Source organism: Lagopus muta, chromosome 4, assembly GCF_023343835.1.
Source record: "Lagopus muta isolate bLagMut1 chromosome 4, bLagMut1 primary, whole genome shotgun sequence".
Lineage (NCBI taxonomy): Eukaryota > Metazoa > Chordata > Aves > Galliformes > Phasianidae > Lagopus > Lagopus muta.
The window spans coordinates 32,241,297-32,265,567 of NC_064436.1; the positions used below are offsets into that span (position 1 = coordinate 32,241,297).

Here is a 24,271-nt window from a genome sequence, read left to right on the forward strand (position 1 = left end):
CCTTTCTCCCACAGCGCATGCGCAACCGAGCGCCGCTTTCTTCCCGCCCACCTGCGGCGGCCGCAGCTCAGTGCGTAAACAAAGCGGTGCATGCTGGGGGGCGGGAATTGTTACGCGCTGGGAGAAGGTGCCTCCATCTTAAGCGCTGAGCGCGTCGCGGTGGCGGCGGCAGCGGGATGGCGGCGGACAGCAGGGAAGAGAAAGGTACCCGGAGCTTCGGGTGGCGGCTGGGCGCTGGGTTTAGGGGAGCGGTTCGGGAGCTTGTCCTTTGCCTGAGCCATCCGCCCTTCGCGGGGCCTGCTCGGTTGGTGGCGTTGGGCCTTCGCCCTGGGAGCGTCCATGAGAAGAGAGGGGGGGCAGGAGGTGCTCGCTGGGGCCGGCTCGAGGATGTGGCACGGGCCCTCTGTGTGGGCAGGCACTTTAGGGGGCAGCGAGGTGCTGGAGGTGACGGGGCCCAACTGGGGCGAGGTGACTGGGGGGGGAGTGGGGCACAGGGCAGAGAGCTGAGCCTTGCTCACTGGGGTGGGCGCTTCCGGAGGCGTCCGGTTTGCTGCAGTTATACTGGGAACCACGGCCATATTTCTTTTCTGGGGGGTTTTCTGTCAAGGGCTGCGGTCATTTCAGTAAGCAGAAACTGACATTAGGTGCTTTTAATTGCATTCCTTTGATACTTTCCAATGGTTTTACTGCTTTATGGAGCTGCTGAAGGTTACTAGGCCCTGTGGGTAAATATACTTGAAATCAGTTTTTTTTCCAGGGCAATGTATATTCTGAACGTTTAAAACTTCCTGTGCAGAAGCTTAAGTGATCTGCACGGTGCCTGAAATATTATCTGTTACCTACATCGTTCCTCACTAAATTGGCCTTAAAGAAGTTAAAGCATAATTCAGATGTAGGAGATTGCTGGCTGGTGGCTAGCGCAGATTATAGGCAGTTTTCTGAAAAAGGATCACACGGGGTGTGGGGTGGTTTGCATCATTTTGTATTTCTGTGGAATATACATTTCCCATAAACTTTCTTGCAGGCTGTCAAATGTCTTTGGCCATATCTCAGAATGGTGAAAGTTTGCTACATTTAACACTTACTGTGAAACCAGATCATGTTCAAAATTCCTACTAGATTTTCTTAGAGCTGACAACTAAAAGTATTTCTGATGTTTGATTCTTACCTTTATTATTTTAAAACTAGAGAGGTTAGATATAATTGACCGTTTTGAAACAGACTTGAGCTGCCATTGTAGTAAAGCAGTGAAATTGAAGTATTTACTATTGACTTTCTAAATTTCAACTTCTATAACCATGTTTTCCAGCTAGGCTTGCCCTTTTTTGTTGTTAGGATGTTTTTTCTTTCTTTATTTTTTTAATCAGTGATAGTGATAAAATCATGAGTAACAGACAAGAAGCTTTTTAGTTTTGTGTTTTAATTTGCTTTTCAGTTTTCTACCCTCAGAAAGGACTGATTCTAATTTAGTAGTAAATATTAATGCACATTTGTTTGTAACTGAATTTGTTTCTGCTGTAAATGTGATATTATTTTTATACTCTTTTCAAGAGAGAAATGCTATTTCACTGCTTAGGGAAAGTGAAAATAAACATCACTGACCCTTTCAGTTTTAAATTGCCTGGTCTTATCCCCTCTGTTTGCCAATTCAGATTCTTGTTTGGACCCTTCCTTGAATAGATCTAACTCTTTTGGCCAGCAGAGGAAAAACACTCTCCCCAGGTTACTTTCCTGCTGTTTCAGGTGAGTTAAATTTGTTCATGGAGGGATCCAACACATCCCGGAGTCAACATAAGATGAGTTGCAGGAGAGCCCAGTTGGGAGTGTCTGTAGTGAAATGGACCCATGTGGACCTTCCCCCTTCAGCAGAGATGAACTGTAAGAAATCTGTCCCTCTATTGTTTTTCTGTTTCTTTTTTTGTGCTTTTCCTGATGCTTATCTTGATCTCTCTGAGATAATTTAGCTATCTGATTGAACGCTGACAGTGACAGTGGAGTGAGTGGAATCATGTTATGAAAGGCATTTGGGCAGTATACCTGATGCAGGTGACGGGTAGGAGCTGTGTGGTCGCACTGCCCTTTTTGCGTCAGCAGGCTGCTAAATACATCTGGAAATTTCTTAGGAGTCAAACGCATCACAGAAAGGGTGGGGAAACCTTTCCTTCTCTCCTTGGGGTACTTCTTTAGGGTTCTGACTATAAATCAAGCCTACCTAATCCTGAAAGCACTTATCAGAGAGTCTGCATCAGACTTGCTTATTCCATTACATTTTTATTATTTTTTCACTTGTTTTGGAAGCAGCTGATAGGCAAATTTTTTAACACTTCTGCATGCAACTTCAGTAGCTAGGTTAATTATCTTTTACACAAGTATGCTGTTGCCTCCCTAAAACAGAAATGAGGCTGAGTTTCAGTATTTGTGATCTGCGATGGGTGATACATTTAATTCTAGTACACCTATTTTTCACTAGTCTCCAGTAATAAAATCATATGTTGTGAACTTGCCTGGTCTTCTGTGGGGAATGTGATGCAATCCAGGAAATTGCAAACCTTGTTTAGCAGTTGCACAGCTATCAGCCTGTCCCTTAAATTTCTGATCATTAATGGCAAGAATATTGTATGTGGATGTATACTATCTGCAAGCATAAAGGTCTGCTCCTGAGAGAATTATAATGTAACTTTGCATTACCTTTGAATGTCCTTTTCATGCTGATGCTGAAAAACTTAACCTTCTCTGTGCACCACTTCCTTTGCATCATCAACAGCAGCTGTGCAGTTCAGTGACCACTTCTACATTCCCTTGTCACAGAAGTGCTAGGAGGGAAGCTAGCATATGGTGATTCCGGTGTATATAGAAGAGAGGAGCTCAATTTCCTTTCTGATGTGGGTTATCTTTTTTCTAATACTGAGCTGTAAAACTTATCTTGTGTTACAGCTCCAGGTTTTGGTGTAAAGAAGTCCAACTTGGAGTGACTTTCTTTACTGCTTTATTCCAGTTCAGTCCTGCACAAGAATCCTGGCTGTCTGTCCGCTTTTGTTTTCTAAAGCAGAAAATAAAGTCACTGGCAGCAATGAAGAGTTAAAGAGCTCAAAATTTTAGAAAGTAGGAGAAGTAATATGAGACTGCAAAGTTAATACTTTCTCTGTTATTTTCCTTACATGTGCTAGGGCTTAGTCCAGTCTTATTTTGAATGTGATTAGAGTAATGATTTGCTGTCTCCCATCCCAGGAATCCTTTTACCGGAATCACCACGTATCCCCTCTGGTTTCACTCAAAGTGAAACAGCTGGAAGCAGTGACAAGTTTTAAAAGTTGTGTGACAAGTGTGGTCATTTACTGCTTCTAGCATGGATTTTCTTTTTTTTTCTTTCCCTGTTGATCAAAGTGAATTAGTTGTAGAGTTGTTTTAGAGCAACTCAGAATTAATTTTACGGCAAATTTGTCTTTCCACTTCTTCAGTGGGATGACCTAGCTTACGTTCTTTCTGTTGATTTATCTTGCCCTTTTTTGGCTTCTTCCTTAGAGGTATATCACAAAATTCCCTTCCTAACATGGCAATGAGAACAATAATATTAGTACAGAAGTGTGGGAATAATTTAAGCTGCAAGATCTTCAGAATTTGGAGCAGAAAGGTCCCTCCACTTCGCTGATGGCACTCAGACTATATCCCAGTCTCTTGCTGTTTTGTTGTTTTTTTTTTTTTAATTTTTCAAAGTTTGTACTGGCTTATTTATTAAGCTTCCATTTATAGGTCAACTTTCCTGCAAAGTATAGTGTGAGGAGCCAAGCTGGACCTTATTCAGGGATTTAAATGCATCCCGTGGCATGTTTTAATTCTTCTATTGGTTTTACTCAATCCGTGCATCTAAGCAAAATTTTGGAAAGAACAAAATGCTGTGTGGTAGATTTGTAAAGGAAATGTTCTGTTTTCTAAATAGCAGTTTTACTGTAGTTTGTGTCTTCAGACTATAATTGTTCTTTTTTGTTTTCAGATGGTGAACTAAATGTTCTGGATGACATTTTAACTGATGCTCCTGACCAAGATGATGAGTTATATAACCCGGACAGTGAGCAAGATAAAAGTGAGAAAAAGGGTAGGTGACTTGTGTAGTGGATGTCTTACGTAAAAAGGTGTAAAAAGGAAAAAAAAAAAAATTGTCTGTATTACTAGGGTTAAGTCTTTGTAACAGGTTTTAGAGCCTGATTCAAAGAATTAAGGAGTAAATGTCTTCCAAGGGGGTCTACTCTTTCACCTGACCTTCCAAACAAGCTTTAACTTGGTTACTTTTTGCCTTAGAAGTAATTGTGGAGGCTGCATTGTCATGAGTGTATTTGCTGTTGGAAAAGTCTGTACTGTTTGCTTTAATGAAGTGAAATGGAGCCAGGGGGTCCACAAGTCTTGTTCTAGCTCAGTTAATATGCTTTAGGCCAATATCATAAGCATTTGCTTAATGTTCCTATGTATGATGTTTGGAAAACACCTATCGAAACCTAAGGGATTAGTTGCTCTTTTAAAGTGTTATGCAAACTTTACAGCATCAGCTGTTCCAAACAAGCCTTTCTAAATGTTGTTACTGAACTTACAACTGAGTGCAACAGGGCATTTACCAAAAGTACAGAAAGCAGGAGTCTCTGTAGAGGTTCAGGTTTGCTATACAAAATAACTTTGAGCTTGATATCTCTTCTTATTTAAGGATCAAAAAGAAAAAGTGACAGGTTGGAAAACGTTGAAAGCAAGAGACAAAAGCCTTCTGTGCATTCATCGAGGCAGATGATGCCAAAGCCTCCTAGTTCATCAGTTAGCAATAACAAGAGAATAGTGACTACAAAAGGAAAGCCAGTATCAGAATACAAGAATGAGGAGTACCAGAGGTCTGATAGAAACAGACGCCCAGATGGTGATCGAAAAACACGCGTGTCAAGCAGTTCCAGGGATCCTTATAAAGGACAACCAGAAAAGACTTGTCTGAGGAAGAGGGATATTGACAGAAGGGCAAAGTCTTCCACACCAGATGGTTCAGAGGTATTAAATGTTCTTGCTGCCTTATAAATAAAATGACTGAGACTTTTATAAGGCACGTTCTCTTAGGACTGTGTGTGCATCCTAACAATGTTATGTGACCACTGATTCACTTTTTCTTTAAACATCAGAGAATGAGACATGATGTGGATAGAAGACCAAGCAGATCCAGCCATTCTTCTAAAGAAGAGGTTAACTCTGAGGAATATTGTTCAGACCACGAGACTGGTAGCAGTGGTTCTTCTGAACAAGGCAATACAGAAAATGAGGAGGAAGGAATGGAAGAAGAAGATGATGATGAAGGGGAGGAGGATGAAGAGGTGGAAGAAGATGGGGAAGAGGATGAAGAAGAGTATGAACAGGATGAGAGAGATCAGAAGGAAGGAAATGACTATGACACACGAAGTGAAGCCAGCGATTCTGATTCTGAATCTGCCTCTTTCACAGACGGGTCAGTCAGATCTGCTTCTGGTTCAGATGAATCAGGTAGGTGGCATTTAACATCCTGATCTGAAACACCTTGCCATTGAGAGTTTAGCTAACTGTAGGATACGGTTTAATGAACGTGTGTAATCTTCAGCAACACGAGTCAATAAGATATTAATATTGAAATATTGTAGAGAAAGAAGAATCCTACTGGGAAGTGATTTCTCATTATACTAGCACTTGCAGGTACCAGGACTTCTATGCTGAAGATTCATATTCTTGATTGCTTGGACCTTGTTGCTCAGTGCTTTGAGATGTTAGTGTTTTTCGTAGTTAGTAGTTTCTTAGTTAACATTTTCTCATGGCTTAATTTCCCATGCAATTCATCTTACTGGAGATAAGCTATTATATATTCATGTAGATGAGTGACCAGGTAAACTGGTGCAGTCAAAGCACTGTCTTCATCAGAGAAAAGATGATGTTGGGTAGTTGAGCAATGTCTGCCTTCTATACAGCAAGTTTGAGCGTAAGTTGAAATTATTAGCTATTAAGACAAACTTGGAATAAGAGAAGTTTTGAGCAAAAACTAGAAACAAATGCTTCTCAGTTGTTTAGTGTAACTGGTGCTGAGTTACAGATAGGAAATGTTAACGACATAAGTACTGCATTGTTTGGAGGATTTCAGGTTCACACAAACCTGCTTTCTGAGTATTCTCTGAACATTCTCCCCTAGTTGTTTCTATATATGCAGACAAAGGATTTGGATCAAGTAAGCCTTGAGAAAGGTCATCTCTATTGTAATTGCTGTACAGTGGAGAAACTTCAGTACAGTGTAAATTTTTCTTAGAAGAAGCTTACTGCATTGTTGAATTTCCTCTTGTTTAGCTTCTTGATCTAAAGTCTTCATAGGCAGTCCTGCTTAACATCTGTGTTTTGATTCAGCTTTGTTATTTGGAATTATCGAACAGAGGAGTATAACCTAAAGACAAGTAAATATGTAATAGTTACTCTGAAAAGGTCTGTAGTATACCCTTTTTTTAGAGTGCAACTAACTGTGTGCTACAGTGTTTTGTTTTCATACTTCCTGACGTTTTGTTAAGCTTTGAGCAAGCAAGTCCATGTCACTGTCAAGAGTTTGTGCTCTGTAAATTTTGCTGAAGGCTGAAGAGAAGAACTAAACAACCCTTACTAGAACACCTAGGAGATTAATTCTGTCTTTCAACTTTGCATGCAATTTCTGGGTTTGTGGCATTTGTCTTTTTTTGTGAATGTAAAGCTTTTGCATATGCAAAAGAAGCAAATGCTGCTTTGGAAGCAGCAACTAGGATTTTAATGTGTAAGCTAAGTGTTAACTTCACCATTATGAATATTTGCCTGTTTTGATACTTTGCATCTAAATTTTGCTTGTTGCATAATGATTAAAATGTTGCTATTCTTTGGTATCTTTTTCTTTAGATGAGAAAAAGAAGGAAAGGAAGAGAGCTAGAGGTATCTCTCCAATTGTTTTTGATAGAAGTGGAAGTTCTGCATCCGAATCCTATGCAGGTATTCTTTCCTTTTATTGCTTGTTGTCCTGACTTGCATCAAGTCTTAATGAGTAGTCTGAAATAAATGTAACTGGCTGTAGAGATTTATGGGGTATGTAGCTTTGTATAATTTAATATTGACTTCTAGCATGTTGTGTGTGGGTACCTTTCGGGGAGGTGGGGGGAGGATGTGGGCTTTCTTGTTACTTTAATGCTATTCTGTTGCTTAAGTGGAATTTTCACTTTTTTTTAAAACTTGGAAGATGATGATTCAGTGACTAGTTTTCTGAGTAGGAAACTGTTCAAATACTATTTTAAAAAACAAACCCAAACCAAACAACCCAAAACCAACCAAACAATTAAAACAAACAAACACTCGTGCACATGGAACAGTATCTTTTTGTGTGTGTGGGTGCGCGCCAGAAAGCGTAATTTGTCATGAATGAAAATTGTATGTGACAAGGCTGTAGAAATTGTTTATTATCTCTATTAAGGCTCAATCTGAACAAAATGTACTTTGGCTAAACACAGGTTCAGAAAAGAAGCATGAGAAATTATCATCTTCCGTTCGTGCTGTCCAAAAAGGTATCATTTAAATTTGAATTCTTAATGCATGCTCCACAGCAAGCCATTGTCTCTGTTCATTAAATTATGTGTAAAGAGTAATGTTCCGATATAAAGCATTTTGAGCCCGTAACGGTGAGCATAGTGAGTAAATCTTGAGCTAATTTTGCATGTGTTGAGAATGTAATGCAAAAATTTCAGCCTTTTTTCCTCCTCACAGAAGCATCAAAGCAGAAAAAAGTGCTTCCATGTAAGAAGAGGACTGTATCAGTAATATCTGTTGGAGGATTAATGTTGTTATGTATGTTTCCTGATATTCATTCAGGGAGTCTCAAGGAAGGAAATAAGTCCTATATATCGGAACATCACTGAATCCTGCTAATTTTAGTTTTTTCTTTATTTGAATATCTTAAGTTTTAGTTTGATTTCCCTTGGCATTTTGTACTATACAGCTTAGATTTCAAATTTGAAGTTGGGTGGTTGACTGTTTTGATACATAGGTAGGAATTGGGTGGGATACAGTCTATTTCGAAGGAGGCAAATAACTATCTATACTTACAGCAACATTTTTGAAAACTGAATTGTTACAGTTGAACTTACTTTACACTTTTTTTTTCAGACCAAACAAGTAAACTTAAATACATTCTCCAAGATGCAAGATTTTTTCTCATCAAGAGTAATAACCATGAAAATGTTTCACTTGCTAAAGCTAAGGTATGTTAATTTTTCTTGAAACTGATCACTTTGAGTATATTCAGACACAGCTTACTGTAAAAAAGCATACTGGTTGTGTGGGAACTGCTGAGTCACGGCCTGAACCTCCGATTGATCACCTGAGGCAAGCCATGAGCCAGCCAGAGGAGCACAGGTGAAGGCAATTCACCTGTGCTGCCAGAAGGGGTGGAGCCAGGCTGCACCCCTCCTAGACCTGTTTAAGAGCTGGCTACCAGTGGGGAAGGATCTCTTCCAGAGATCTGCTCTGCTGGTGTTTTGTGGGTGAGTCCAGGATAGGGGTAAGCTTTCCATTTATTCTCTTTTGTTATCATAGTCTTCTTTGCCTAACTCTCTTGTTTATTTTGTGATTATACCATCCTAATATTCTTTGATTATACACTGGTACATGCATGCTTTTTTTCATTACTCAGATCTTAGTAGAGGTGATGATGAAAGCTAATGCTCCCTGATTCTTCAGGGTTAGCAAATCTGCTTCCACTGTAACCCAGAGAAGTTTTTAGGCCATCCGTTACTGTTCTTGATAAAATTAAAAAGGGGCCTTAAGCCATGAGTGAATGAAGGCTGGAGTTTAATCTGATTCTGAAAATGTTGAGGGATCAGCAACCACTGGATAGCTGGTTCAGGAAATTTTTGAAAGCTTTTTCTCCTTTGTTTGGTGCTTCTCTGAGGTACTTTAGCCTTATGGTATTTTCTGAGTGAATCTACAATATTCTTCTGTAAATCCGATCGCTTTAAGTTGTGACCAGTTGTGAAATACAGTGGATATATACAGTGTTGTCATTTTTCCATGCAAGACATTAAGTTCTAGCTATTGAAAAGAACTTAGAATACTCGTAATTAGTGCATTGAATTTGTTTCATATGTTCTGGAAAATGATTTTGTCTTTTTTGAAAAGCTGTTTTTATTTAAAAAAAGGAAAAAAAAAAAAAAAAAAAAAAAAAAAAAGGAAAAAAGGAAAAAAGCTATTGTAGTAATTGTTACCAGAATATGGTTTAGGGCAAGTGGTTCTTGAACAAATCCAGCTCTGTGGGTCTCCTGGTTCTGTTAATTTTGAGGGAGCTTTCCATTTTCAGTGCTATGGTACTTTGCAGTTTTCACTTTGTGTTAGATCTTTCTCTGTGATCAAATAAGTTTTGTACATGGTACAGGATAGTCTGTGAGAACGTGGGATCTCTGGTGACGCTGAGCTTTTGGAATCTGTAGTGTGCAGATAGATTTTTTTTTTTTTTGTCTGGGCACAGCACTGTTGAGAAGTTGCTGATAGAAATAGTTTGGAGGGGTGAGCTGCCACCCTGGCTGCTGCTTCCTTAAGGGTGGAAGTTCATTGAGTGGAATTGTACACGTGTTCCTTATTGGATCATAGGGCTCCTTGTTTCTATGGGTTTCCTCCATGAAATCTTGGCGATGTGATATTACCTGCTGTTCTGTCTGTATCCATCAGCTGCTGTAAAGGCAGAGCAGAAAGGATGTGTAAGTATTTAATGTTGTGTGATTCACAGCATTTTTAAGTTGACTTTTGTGTAGCCAATGTAAGAAATTGCTCTGTCTCACAGTGTGATTTCACAAACAAACCTAAAACAATGAGCATCTGACTAAAAGTGGGTAAGAAAATCAATAGTTTTCTGGTGACTATTCCAATGAATTGGCTTGTCATAAAGTGAGATGAGCAGTAATTGACCATAGTGTAGGACATAAAAACATGTTACTCTGTCCTTTCTTTTTGTTGAAGACCAGTTTCTTTATCTACAGAAAATATTCTGAGGCTGAAGCTTGAGCATATTAAGCAAGCATAAGCTTCTCTTCTGAACTTGTTCTGAGAAATCAAATGGAGAGCTGATGTTGCGGAACATTAGTGCAGCAAAATGGCTATTTTAAAGCTCAGTTGCCTAAAAGCAGGTTGAGGGCTTTTCTGCACATGGCTGCACAAATGTCTGGTGGAAGGTAAAAGGTAGGAATTAGCCAGTGAAGATGTTGGATGCTGAACAAACTATTTCGAGTTGTGTTGGTGTGGTGTCTTTGATATCTGTGCATTTGCTAAAGGAACTTCAAAGCCTGCAAGATCTCTGCTAATCTATCATGCCAACAGGGTCATTCAAGTCTGCCTGTCCACCTTTTGTTTATAGAAGTCTTTCTGAATCTAGTGCCTCCCGTTTATTTCCATGGAAACAACCTCTGAGCACAGCAGTGCTATTTGATAGAGCAAATGCTCAGCTGAAAAATCTTGTTTTTTCAGCACAGTCACAGCCATTAGCTATGCATTTTCACCACCAATGAACAGGAGCCTGCATGCTGTTCTCATCCAGGTCTGTGCCAGCAGAGGTGACCTGCTGTTGCCACTGCTGAAATGCATCCCCCACCACCTCAGTGTGCTCATGGCCACTGTTTGGTCTCTATCAATGTTCAGCAAGCATTGATGAATGTCAAAGAGCATCATTTTTTGTGCATGGAGAAATTTATAACAAACCTTAGCTTCCTATACTCTTCTGTGTTAGACACTATTTTGTCAGACTGTCCCTTTGCTGCCATATGTTGCACAGCAGCAAAATGTGGTGGGAATGTTCACTGCCGTAACACCATCATCCACCGCTGATGTTGTGGGTCAGTATCATAAGATAGGAGGCATTGCTTTTGAAGCATTCTTCATAGATGCTGCTTTTTTCCCCCTAGTATATGTTTCCTTGAGAAAAAAAAAAAAGGCAAAAAACATGAACTCCCAAAGTTTTAAAACACAGCTTAAAAATCCTGAAGGCAGACGTAATCATCAACTGTTGTAATTACAAATGAAACCTTATAAGTGGTCAATGCATCTACATTGTTCAAAAAAGATGAGGCAACTTTTTTCCGAAGGTTTTATCATGAGACAGGCTAAAAGTGTTTTCTGAAAGAAGTAATGTTAAAAATACTATTCTTTTTTTTATTATTTTTTTTTTATCTCTGAACACTAGCTTGGTCTTGTTTTCTTCACCTAAGCTATGTACTTGAAATCTTCTGTCAGCTGAACCACTTGACATTAACTCTTCTGGTGGTGGGTTGGGGATTGTTCTGTTTTAGGGAGTATGGTCAACCCTTCCAGTGAATGAAAAGAAACTTAATGCTGCATTTAGATCAGCGAGGAGTGTCATTTTGATATTTTCTGTAAGAGAGAGTGGCAAATTCCAAGGTAAGGGAGATGAGCTTTTAGTAAGGTAAGTGAAAGTGATGTTTTGTGTGGTAGCTTTTCTGTTATTAAAATTGATGTGAAATCCCTAGGATTTGCAAGACTGTCTTCAGAATCCCATCATGGAGGATCACCTATACACTGGGTGTTGCCTGCAGGAATGAATGCAAAAATGTTGGGAGGTGTCTTTAAAATTGACTGGATTTGTAGGTAAATAATTGTTTATTTATGTTTCTGTTTATTAATAATATGCTGTTATTATCATTTATTTATGATAATAAATAGATGTATTTTCCATCCTTCATGTACCCATGCCCTATGTTGTTGAGTGTGGTACTCAGATCTGTACCTGATGTACAAATATTTTTTGTTGTCCATTAATTAGCTTAGAGATTTTTAATACTTGAGTATTTTCTTTTACTAAACTCTAGCCCTGGAACTAGGAAAGTATATTGTGAAGTTCTTGATGAGAAGCAACTGATCGCTTGATAGACAGCTGTGACAAACAGCCATCCTTGCAGAATGCTTTTTCCTGTGTTCATCTCATGTATGTCATCTGGCTGAAGAAGGGAAATGCTAGTGTTCAAAAATAAGTTGAGATGCTTGCATTACATATAGGGTGTGAGCAATATGTTCATTCCTATAATCGAGTAAAACAGAAAATGTTACAAGTCTGAAGAAAACAAGCTGTATTGGTCCCATAAGTCTTAATGCACAGTTGCATGAGCTCTGGTGCTGGCAGAAAGAAAAAAACGTGGAGGAATTTTCACTTGTAATTATGGGAAAATCAAGGTTGGAAAGAACCTTGGGAAGTTACCTACTCTAATGTCAAAGATATTTTAGCTTGAGAGTAAGATTGTAGAATCATAGAATGCCTGGATTGAAAAGGACCACAGTGATCACCTAATTTCAACCCCCTGCTATGTGCAGGGTCGCCAACCACCAGACCAGGCTGCCCAGAGCCACCACCCAGCCTGGCCTTGAATGCCTCCAGGGATGGGGCGTCCTGGATTTTATTTCAGTGACATTGTTATATGAAGATACTGTGTCTCGTACAGACTGGTCAGCATATTCAGATTGTACTTGTCTATTATTGCACGATCTCAATATTTTATAAAGACGAGCATTTCTTTAATGAAATGGACTTATTCCAGTATTAAATAGGCTGTCATGGGATGGACTATACTATGTGAAATCTTGAATTCTTCTGGTACTAATACATTCATTCAGAGACATGCCACTATGAAGGTTAACAGAATTGTTCATTATGCTATGTTTTATTGTACGAGTTATTATTTAAAAGTAAAAATATGAGGGCAAAACTGTAAATAATACCACTTGCATATTTAGGCGTGAACTGCCGTTCACTAAGTCTGCTCATCTGACCAATCCTTGGAACGAACATAAGCCGGTCAAGATTGGACGTGATGGACAGGTTTGTTAATGCTGTTTTTTGTTTTGGTTCGTTTTTTGTTTAATAATTTGCCTCTTCTAGTGCTTGCTTAGTTTGTACGTATAGAAGATTTGGAATCTCTTTAGATCACTTACTCGTCGTTAGAGTACTGTGACAAAGGCATTCATGTCATTTCTAATGCTGTTAGGGAAGAAGAAGTCCAAAGCATGCTGATGTTCTTCTTTGTGATAAACATGTTTGATGCTACAGAAGTGATATTTTTGAGACTGAAATGTAATATGTCATGAATTGTATGGTGTGTAAACCTGTATAGCATCAGTTTTTTTAAGAACCAGTTCTGATATTTCCAGCTGCATTCTTCATTGTGTTTTTCCTTTCTCCTGTTTATCTTAGGGCATAGTCTCTAGCGTAGTAAAGCATATGCTAGTAAATGGTAGTGAGTTGGGTTTTTTGTCTTGTCAGACATAATAGAGTGCAGGCATGTTGCTGCTGGAATTGAGTAACCTTGATTTTAAAATAATGAGTTCTGCTTTCCAGAGGCAAGATGGGAGTTGTGTACTCACCCATACTGAGTGGGAAAATGTGTACTTCGTGTGTTGTTGGGTTTTTTGTTTTTGTTTTTTTCCTCATAGACGCATTTACTTTGTTAGGTAGTAGAAGTAAAATAGTATCTTCTGTCTTGTTCAAATTTAGTGGGTTTTAAAAAATATATATATTTCCATTAACGTTTTTCTTAAATGATCAAGGTAAAATACGTGTATCTGTTTAATGTTTTATGCACTTTGCTACAGAGTTGCAATCTAGATGTGAGTTTTTAATTTTTCATAATACTGCTGTACTGTTAGGTACTGAACAAATGTCTGATGTTTGCTTTTCTAGCTTTTCAACTTGGGTTATTTCTTGAAGTTGTTGTCATTTATCCGTCTACGTTTTGTGTAACCCCCAGTGGATCTCTATTCTGAGGATGTGTACTCTTACCCTTAGAACTCATGTGAGATTTTTATATCTACAGCATACTTCCCAGGACGCTCCTCAGGCCTGCTAGTCACCAGGCTGAAGAAAACGCTTTCTTCAATTGTTTTGCAGTTGTTTCCTGCTATCTTCATTTAATAGCCCCAGGTTTTTATACCAGAAGAAGTGGTCAACAAGTTTCTGTCCCTCTCCTCCAAGCAACTCAGTGTCACTCTCCTCTTGTAGCTATTGTCCTCCATACCCCAAAGATTTCTCCTTTTTTCTTAGTCTGAACAGTCACAACCTGTTCAGTCATTCAGTATAAGGATTGTTCTGCTTCTGCAGTTATCCACATCACATTCTTTGAAGTTTTTCCAGCTCTTCTGTCCCTGTACCACTGCCTTTATTTTTCTTTTTGTAAAGATGAAGGGATCAGAACTACACCCCAGGAGTAGGTGGAACATGAACTTTCAGTCTGGTATAATGATTTTAATGATTTTCTTATTCTCTCTTCTTTTCCTAATAATCCTGACGTGTGATTTGCTTGTTCTGACTGCTGCCAGGTGTTGATCTAGTACTTTTCATGGATCTGTCGATCACTGACTAACTCTTTTTTGAGTGGTAATACTCAATTCTATCAGGCCGTGGATTTTTATGTGAAGCTAGGATGGATTTTTCTCCTTCTACATGTGTTGCTTTTCTGACTGTAATAGGTGATCATTTTCTTTATGGTGAAATACAGTCCTCTGATATTGTAGTAAAACAGTGGTGTGGCCTGAATGCCTAATGGGGAGATAAGGTTGCCCTGGGAGTTGGACTTTTTTAATAAAAATTTTTAGTTTAAGAGTGGAAGGTAATGTAAGTGAATGTTGCTTTGTCTTTGGTGATGCTGAGGTCTGAGCTTGTTTTGTTCTTAGGGGATATTTTTGTTTTAAATATGTATTGTTTATGTAATTGAGGAGAGTTTTTCTTGGTTTATAAATCGCTACTGAACTTCTAACTAATTGTAGGAAATTGAGCCGGAATGCGGAACCCAGCTTTGTCTTCTGTTCCCTCCTGATGAAAGTATTGACTTGTATCAACTCATTCATAAAATGAGGCACAAGAGAAGAATGCACTCACAGCCCCGGTCAAGAGGACGACCATCTCGTCGCGACCCCGTTCGGGACGTGGGAAGGTTAGAAACGTTCTTTGGACTGATAATAGGCACATGTATCAGAATAACGTGATGGAGGAATGTGATTCGTCAAAGCTTTCCCTGCGATAAAGAAGAGAGAAAATCCTCAAATCAAGCTGCATGGACAAGTTTGTGGCTTCATTGAGGATTTCACATGATTTCCCGGTCTGTCATTATTCAAGAGGAAAATGGGGATCTTTGTTTTTGCAGAAAAAAAGAAAGCTCTTAAAGTGCCGTCTAGTTTAGACCAGATAATTTATTGAGATAATGCAATGTGTAACACTAGCTGTAGGTAAGCTTGGCATTATTATGAGGAGGGTAGATGGAGAGAAGGATATATTTATATGCCAAAAATGTGTTAATATCTTGTAAAAGCCTTTTCTTTCAGGTGTGTCTCTGGATAAGCCTTATCAATTATGGGACTTTTATAAGGATCACTGATAATTTTTCAGAAGATGCCGCCTCATTTTGAGGATAAAATATTTAATTTATTTTGATATTCAAGAGGAGGAGCATTATTGGGACTGTTTCAAATTGTGTCACCGTGCTGTGTTAACCCCATTGCCAGATATTCTCTAACATGTAACCACTGAATTCACACATCTTGCTGAGCTTCTGAAAACAATAGGTTCTTTCCAAAAGGGATCGAGTGGCCCTTGGAGACCCGGCAACAAACCAACAGGCTGTTGCTGTGTCTGTATATACAACCTTTCCAGATGCTGGCAGTACCTGTGGACTTAAAGTATTTTTAGAGGATCGACATGGTTATTGATCACTGCTATATGAACTTAACATCATTTTCCAGGATAAAAGGGGGTGTAACTTGTTACAGAATTGGAGAAGTCTTTGCAAAGAACTGATATTAGCCCTTCTGCCAAACACCTTTTCCCTGTGTAGCCACTTTGCATACAGACTGATGTATGATTTGGGCTGAAACCTTTGGTTACGTTTCCTCTTGTGGAAACATCCTGTGGTAGGTACAGATACCTAACAAGAGTCCCCATTTCCTTGATCTTAAAAAATAAAAAAAAAAAAAAAGGACACTGTAACGAGTAGGTAGGAGGAAACCTGGCAGCGTCCCCTTATTTTTGGCTTTAAAGGACTGAACACCAAGATGGCTTGTGAAGTTAAGCTAAGAGGTTTCCAGTGCAATAAAGTATATACAAGTGAAGGTTTTGCAATGGACTGCAAACTATACATATAACAGCAGCACACCTTCTCATGCCTGCCAGGGCCTCCATTTATGTATGTGGCTTACAGCTAAAAGTCAGTAGTTGGACTACTATATGAACTGTTTCTATCATATTTTATACCGGTCGTAAATGCACTCTCAAAACTACAAGAAAGCGGTATGTTTATTCTTTACACCAGCTTTTGTTTTTCTTGATCTGATTTTACTGTAGATGCAACTGTTTTGGTTTTTGGGCTTTTTGCTCGTAGAGGAGAAGCTTAGTAACTGGGTATAGTGGGCTTTAAAAACTGAAATTGGGAAGGGGGAGGAAAAATGGCTCTTCATAAAAAGGAAGCTTGTTGCCCAGCGAGCAAGTTGCACAGTAATTAAGCATTACAAGAAACTATCAATTTCCTGTCTTTGTTGTAAGTGATTTTATTGCTCATTGGGGGAGGGGAGAGAGGGGTATGTAGCTGATTTGTATAGAAACGCTTCTGTGTTAGCATTGGAGTCTCCCATTAGTGTTTATGTTCCTTGACAAAACAGCATTAGCAGCCAGTTTTTGGTTCTGTATTAAACAGTGACTGGGATCTAACTGTTTCATGAAGAAGCTTCCTCCCTGAGAATAAGATTCTCAGGTAACAGTTCTCTTACAGAAAAGGTGGCTTGTGTAGAAGAGAGCCCTAATTATTTTAATTAGGGAGCTTAAGTGTTCTTGAGCTTCCTGTTCCAATGGCATTGATGCATTACTGGTAAATTGGTTAGATCAGAAGTCATTAGAAATATTATTGGCCTGCCTAGCTAAACAAGCTACAGTGAAGGAAGCCATTTCACAAATAATGTATGGTTTTATTTAAAATGTACAAAAATAAGCCCTCTCACACCATAGCTGGCAAATATAGTAATATTAGTGCCTTTTGACTGTAATTATATGCTTTACCATTTATTTTAACTGGACTTAGAAGTGTAAATTCTGTTGTCCAACAGACTAGTTCAGAATATAGAATGGAACGTATGTTCAAGCACGAGTCTAAGTTCTGTTTTCAGATGAAATTGTTACCTTTTGTTTGTTACAGAGGTACCAGTGGGTAGAGTTCCTTTCCTAACTACTGAAGCACGTGTAGCCAGAAAGTAAAATAGGAAGGGGTATTTAATTTGATTGTAGTTCTTGATTACTTGAGATCATACTTAAGCTGTGGAATGTTTTGAATCAATGGAATTCAGAATGGTTAAACGGAGATTCTGGGCAGCTCAAGATATTCCTTTGAGGTATTCTGCTGTTCTGAATGCTCCAAACAACCTTGTTTAATCTCTGATATCTAATTTATGTAGGCGTCGACCAGAAGATTATGATATTCATAACAGCAGGAAGAAACCAAGGATTGACTATCCCCCTGAGTTTCACCAAAGACCAGGTTAATATCTTACTGTGAAGATTTCTGTGCGCCAGTTCACAAGTGTTTCTAGTGCATCCTTATAAATTCTAAATGTGTCCTTCTAATGTGGCTGGGATTAAAAAAAAAAAAAAAAAACCAAAAACAGCAAAGGATTTGTCTTAAGTGCTGCTTTTGGGTTTAACCCACCTCTTGCAGAATTCCTGTGGCACTAACTTTACTGGTTTGAGTGAGAAATAAGTTGTTCTGTACTGTGCCCTTTTAAGAATCTCACAACTGTGTAAATTTTTATGCACGATTCTCTTTTAAATGTGGTTAGTTGAAATGCCTACCCATCACTAGAAATAGTTTAAGCTACTTGTCAATGCAGTAATTGTCAAATTAAAATGTTTATCAGAAATTTCCAGCTGAAAAAGTGAGCTGAGGTTGCCTGAGTAGCAGGTTTATTAGATTACATGTTCAATTGTATTTTCAGATAATTTTTTTTTTTTCTTTTACGAGCTTGACGTGAGGAAGGGAAGATAAACTTTTACTGCCTTTTATGAGAGGGTCAAATCATGAATGTGGGAAAGCAATTTTGTTACTTTCCGGAAAAGTGTTTGCAATGGTAGTAGAACAATAGTATAATTATGCAATGGTAATATTGCAGATTTTTATTTTTCTGAAAGCAAATATTAAAAAATGGTCAGTTGTAATTGCATAATCTTGCTTCACTGCTATTGGGAATATATATCCCACTATTTCAGTAGTAGATCTCTAAATCTTTCCTGAGAATCTGCTTTTATCTGTCCAGTTTGACTGCAAGTTTAGTATTCTTTGGAGGAAAAAAAAAAAAAAAAAGTGTTGTTGCTTCCTGGCTTTTCAACACCATTATTTAGGGTTCAGAACAAAAATGTAAAATCTAATGAAACTCAAAGGCATTATTTAATTAGCAATATAAGCATGCCTGGTGTTTTGCACTATTTTGTGTAGCTGTAAAAAGTCCCCATTCTAAACTGTTCTTTATTCTGTGAGGCTTTTCCAGGTGGTTTTACCTTGTTTGTTTTTTAATTTTCTGTAGAACTGTTTGTTCAAGACCTATTAGGAGATTGGTCTTACAAATTGCTGGGAATAGTAGGATTCTACTGATTGCGTAGTTGTTAAGTAGCTGTGGCCATGTGGTGATTGTCTGGGCACAGTCCTCCTCAAGCTTGTGGGCATTCCCAGTTTATTTGAATAAAATTCCATGTCTTTGTTTGCATAGGTTGTACTGTGTGCAAGTTCCTATGCGTGTATATATATATTATATATGTAAAATACAATTTTTGTTACTATGTTATGCTACTTTGTATTGTCTACAAGAAATTGTAAGTTTTCTATAGCTATGTTGAAGCTGAATACAATGGGTGTTACTCTATAATTTAAAATTTGATAGCTGGAGAATAGATTCTAATTATGTATTTAAAGATTAATGTCTTGAAATAAATTAATACTGCTTGATGTTTGAACAGGGTATATAAAGGATCCCAGGTATCCTGAAGTAGACAGGTAAGGTGTGTTCATGCTATTCTTATGTCCTGGTAACTTGTCCGAATGGATAACGTGAATTTAGTTCTGCAAATTTTTATTCCCAACAGACGATTTTCAGGAGTTCGACGAGATGTGTTTTTAAATGGGGTAAGTTTGTGCATGCTGATGTCAGGGGAAGTTCCTATATTCAGCTTTCGGCAGTTCTGAAGAACTCCTGTCACAAATATTAATATCCCTATCTTTCATTTTAGTCCTACAATGATTACGTGAGGGAATTCCACAACATGGGACCACCACCACCATGGCAAGGAATGGTTTGTGTCTTATTCAACTTTGCCTTTTTCTGCAAAGCATGGCTTTTCTGTACCCTGCTATAGAAGCCTAGTGCATCCAATCTGTGCTCAACCCTTCCCTTTTTCTAAAATGTAGCTCTGCTGTAAATGCTGTAATTTATATCAGCTATTTGTATTTTTACTTTACTCTCACTAGTAGTCTGTCATTCTAGTCAGTAGTACAGCAGTGAGAACATGACTAATCTTGAACCTGCAGGGAGCTCTAAGCTCAGAGGAGACAACAGCCCCTTCTTTTAGCCCACACAAGAGGGTGCAACAAAATTTTATGTTCAACTAAAGATTTGTAGTAATGGGTTTTCTTTCAGACAGTAGGTGTTTCAGAACTGGACTTGCTGCATAGGATCATGGCATGTTGAGGTGTTACACAGTGGCTTGCTTTCGGTTAGGGCAGTGAAGCATGTGGAAAAATAGCTGAGCACACTGAACAGCATGATGAAAATAAAACATACTGCACTAAAATGCATTTCTTTCCCTGTCCAGGTGAGCATATATGTGAATACATGTACTTGCAGTTACGTACATTGAAATTAATTACTTAAGTACTTAAATTCAGCTTTGGTTTCTTCATCCAGTGAGGAAAAAGTCATTTTAACTAGTTACTTTGTTATGACCTAGAGTGAGGGTCATGATTTTGTGTAGCTGTAACAAGTCTTCTGGCTCTTGTGTATATTGTGGAAGCAAAAGGATTTGTGGTATGTGGAGATACCTCTCATTTTTGCTCGTCTGAGGCACAGCTCTGACTTCTTACAACTGAAAGAAATGAACAAAGTTGTTAGACTTGGTGTGGTTTATCAAGCGCAGCTAAACCTCCAGATTTTCCTGTCATTTTTCCCTTTCCATTAAGCATGCTGCATAAATATTGTGAAAGCCAGTGCTTCCACGTATTTGTTTTGTGAACAGGAGTGCAAGCCAAGATGCTTCAGTAATATCTGAAAGAAATGATTTGATCACTTAAAGAAGTGGAGTAAAACAGCAAATAGATGCCTTGTTTTAAATATTAATAATATAATCAACTAGCATTTTGTTGAATAGTTTGCCTTGCAGAGTAAGCTTATTCATGTAAAACAGTATGTATGTGTAGCCATGGCACTGAAAAGAATCTGAGAATAATTTACTAGTTTGGACAAAAGATTTATGGATTGTTATTAAAAAAAAAAAAAAATTATAGTTAACAGAACTAAGTAACAAAAGTTTACTTACAGTATCATCTTAAGGTAGATATGGGAAGAGGTTATATTTTGGATCTGGGCAGGATGTTCCCTGAACTTCTGAAAAATCAGTGGTAGAGCAATGATAAAGCACGCATGCTTCATGAGAAATAACCTATTACATCTGATCACAGCCTAATAATTGTGTATTTGGATGTTTGTATTTCCTCCTGAATGAAAGTAACCTCTGCTGTGTATTCCCTGTGCTACATTTTGTGTACATACCTTTGTTTTGGAACATTAAACAGACTGCCTTTAACTTTCTTGTAGCCACCGTATCCAGGTATGGAGCAGCCACCACACCATCCTTACTATCAGCACCATGCACCTCCACCTCAAGCTCACCCTCCATACTCAGGACATCATCCTGTACCACATGAAGCAAGATATAGAGACAAACGAGTAGTAAGTGTCCAAAAAGACAAGGGAAGGCAAGTCTGCAGTTTAGGTTAGAAATGGGAGGAATTTGGGGTACAGATGTAGGTAGCCTACCCTGAAACATGTTGACTTGGACAATACAGATCTTAAAAATGCAGTTTTCTTTTGAAAGATACTTAGTCAAACTATATGAGTTATTTTCAGTACTGTTGAAAAGCTTCTCTTCCAGGTCATGTAGAAGTGAAACATTACCAGAATGTGGCATTAAACTGACATGTCTGCTTAAAATTGGCATACAGTTGTCGAGTTGTGAACTCCTTGTTGAAGCTCAGTTTGAATAAGGATGTACCCTTCTATAATTGCATGCAGTCATGCACAAAAAGAAACTTTTCTGTTAATGGAGAGTTCTATAACTCTTAAAGGCACATCAAAAACTAGAGTAGATTGTTGAAAACTTCTGATTGTTGAGCTGTCCTCAAAAGCTGTTTAGCTTTCAGATCTCCTGCTGGTATCTGACATTTGAACCTCATTTTACTCCATGCACACTAGAAACACAGACGTATGGTGCTGCCCTGAAGATGACAGAAGAAACTTGTACTGATGGATGCATGTTTTCAGTTGATTTTTTTTTTTGGTGGTTGTTTTGTTTTCAATTATTACTTTCATATTGGGCTTTCCGAAGAGTTACAGCCAGTCCTGTGGATAAGGACAGGGAGGGAATTTTCATCTGGCAAAGAAAATAAACAGCTGTCCTTTCATCACAGCACGACTATGACATGAGGGTAGACGACTTTCTTCGCCGCACACAAGCAGTTGTCAGCGGTCGGAGAAGCAGGCCTCGAGAGAGGGATCGAGAGCGGGAACGGGACCGGCCTAGAGATAATAGAAGAGACAGAGAACGTGACAGAGGCCGTGATAGGGAAAGGGAGAGAGAGAGGATTTGTGACCGGGACAGAGACAGAGGAGAAAGAGGTAGATACCGAAGATAATCTGTTTAGAACCAGTGCTCACTTGAAACAAAAAGAGCTTGTATTTTTTTGTGTGTTTACAAGTAGTACATTTTATTTTCAGCTCTCTACTTAAAGTTCATTGTGTAGAAAGATTTATAATGACCCTCTTTATTCCAAGCATGCAGTGAACTGTGAACTGGAAAAACTCAGTTTGGCCAAAACTAAATACGCAAAGCTGACACTTGACAATTCTATTGGAGCAGAATGGAAAACAGTCAAGAATGTACATACTGATTCTCAGTGAGTGTTCATCTACTTAGTAACTTCATTCTAGGTTTTTGAATACTGATGGAAAACTGCCATATATATATATATTTTTTTTTTGCTTTGATGTTTTCTTCCTGTAGTTTCACATGGTTCTGTGGGAGAATGCTGCTATCAAGTATGCAAATATTAAGAATGATTTTTGACTGACTGGCGGTGCCATAGCAGCTTTCTTCTTTTCTTGTTTTTAACTGTCTGTAAAGTCAAGTGTTTTTTCAGTCTTCAGTAATGAAAGCAATATTAAAAAGACAATATTGATATCTAATTTTTAACCTTTTTTTAAAAAAAAAATCTGCCCGTGTTCAGTAACATTTTGGTCAATTATCTTGTCTAGTCTCCTTCCAAAATGTACACATTGCTTGGAATGTTCACAACCTGCGTGTGTGGAACAGGAAATATTGCTGTACTCTACATTGCTACCATTTCTTTTTTTATATAAAAATAAATTGGTAACTGTTGAAATGGTTGATGCTCCAGACTGAGTTTCTTGATCTTCTAAGCTTGCCTGCTTTCCTAGAATGTGGCTGTTCCAGGAAAGTATTGAGAAAATTGTTTGAAGGTAAATGCATTAAGTGAAATTGAGCAAGAAACATGAAGCAAAAAGGTAACTGTGTTTTCTGTTTCCTCAATGAGGTAGTTGATTAACGCAACTCATGCAGCTAATCAAAGTTAAGGTCCGACACTTCTAACTTAAAATGATCTCCGTGCTATTAACAGGCTGTTCTCAGCCGCAACCGTATCTCTCCTGTATCTTCCTTGTACAGATTACTGCATCACTTGTTATTTCTTGTAAATAGAAACTATTTCAATCTAAATGCTAACGGTATAGAACTGCGAAGAAAGGTAAAAGTTATAGAGGACATTTCTCAGTTTCTGTAGCAGTTTTCTAGTTCTCAAAACCTGCATCTGTAGCACTGCCTTTGTGGACTTACTAATAACCTTTATGTTTTGTCTTCTGATTTAATTGTCAAGTTACAGCACACTCTTTGTAGTCCTCCAGCTCTGCAGCACAGTATACTTGAGCTGTTTTAACAGAACTGCAATATAGGATTTGCCAGTGTCGAGATTGTGGAAACAGATGCTTTTTTAGAACTGACAGTGTTTTAGGCTTTGTGTATTTCAGTCTATGCTTGTATAGTAAACATGAGTAAAAAGTGTGACCTCCATGTAGAAATGTTCTTTAAATGCCTCAAGAAGTTTAACATGTTAAACTCCCTCAAAACTGTGAACTGAGAGATGTGCAGTAGAATTAGATTGGGCTGTCAAATTGAGTGTGCTTATTGTGGCCAGTTTGAGATAAGCACCACAGACCACCTACATTCTCTGAGATATTTCATTGCTTCATTTGGAAATAATGGCTGCTGCAGGTTTTGTTGGTTTTTTTTGTTTGTTTTTAAGCTTGACTTAAATTCAGTGCTTGATAAGCCAAATTACTCTGAGTAAGTAGGAGTCTGGCAGAGGGCTGCAAAGATAAGGAGTCTGGAGCATCTCCCATATGAGGAAAGGCTGAGTCATCTGCTCAGCTTGGGGAAAACTGAAGGGGGATCTGATTGATGTTTATAAATATCTAAAAAGAGGGGAGAGGCAAACTGATGAGGTCAGGCTATTCTCAGTGTTGTGTAGCGATAGAACAAGGAGCAATGGCTTAAAACTTGAATGTAGGGAGTTCCATACAAACATGCAGAAGAACTTTTCCTGTGCTCTGTCAGCTTCCTGTAGAGGTTGCCCAGAGCGGTTGCAGAATCTCCTGCTATGAAGATATTCAAGACACATCTAGGTGCGTACCTATGTGACTTACTGTAGGGAACATGCTTTAGCAGGAGGGTTGGACTCAATCTCTTGAGGTCCCTTCCAACCCTTGTGATTGTGTGAATTGAAGTACCTTCTCAAATCTTCAAAGTGCAGAACACTGTATTTCCTGTATCATTTCCTGTATCCTTTGTTTGCTCTGTCTGACCAATGCCAAAATGTACCAAATATATGTTAGAAATCTTACTGTCCTTATCATCAGCAGA

General features: G+C 38.5%; 1 protein-coding gene across 5 annotated transcripts; it reads left to right on the forward strand.

The window, feature by feature from the left end:
* The first annotated feature begins 66 nt into the window (after nt 1-66).
* YTHDC1 (YTH domain containing 1) lies at nt 67-22,748 on the forward strand. 5 transcript variants are annotated; one of them, XM_048942715.1, is made up of 18 exons: nt 68-204; nt 1,744-1,878; nt 3,992-4,093; nt 4,694-5,022; nt 5,151-5,505; nt 6,901-6,990; nt 7,503-7,556; nt 8,155-8,249; nt 11,322-11,430; nt 11,520-11,637; nt 12,778-12,862; nt 14,803-14,969; nt 17,473-17,555; nt 19,025-19,061; nt 19,151-19,190; nt 19,295-19,357; nt 20,875-21,009; nt 21,747-22,746. In XM_048942715.1, exons 1-18 carry the CDS (start codon nt 177-179, stop codon nt 21,969-21,971), a joined length of 2,250 nt encoding a protein of 749 aa, XP_048798672.1. In that variant the 5' UTR covers nt 68-176; the 3' UTR covers nt 21,972-22,746. The 5 variants fall into 5 exon arrangements, with proteins under 5 accessions (XP_048798675.1, XP_048798672.1, XP_048798674.1 ...); XM_048942717.1 differs by lacking the exon at nt 1,744-1,878 and having other exon boundaries at nt 21,747-22,747; XM_048942716.1 differs by lacking the exon at nt 7,503-7,556.
* Nucleotides 22,749-24,271: the final 1,523 nt, after the last annotated feature.

What these genes read in the sequence shown, in the direction of transcription:
- YTHDC1 (XM_048942715.1), top strand. Translation starts at nt 177, where the DNA reads ATGGCGGCGGACAGCAGGGAAGAGAAAG. An exon ending in TTCTGGTTCAGATGAATCAG is followed by an intron (nt 5,506 to 6,900) that starts GTAGGTGGCATT and finishes CTTTTTCTTTAG; the next exon opens with ATGAGAAAAAGAAGGAAAGG. An exon ending in AGGTATCCTGAAGTAGACAG is followed by an intron (nt 19,062 to 19,150) that starts GTAAGGTGTGTT and finishes TATTCCCAACAG; the next exon opens with ACGATTTTCAGGAGTTCGAC.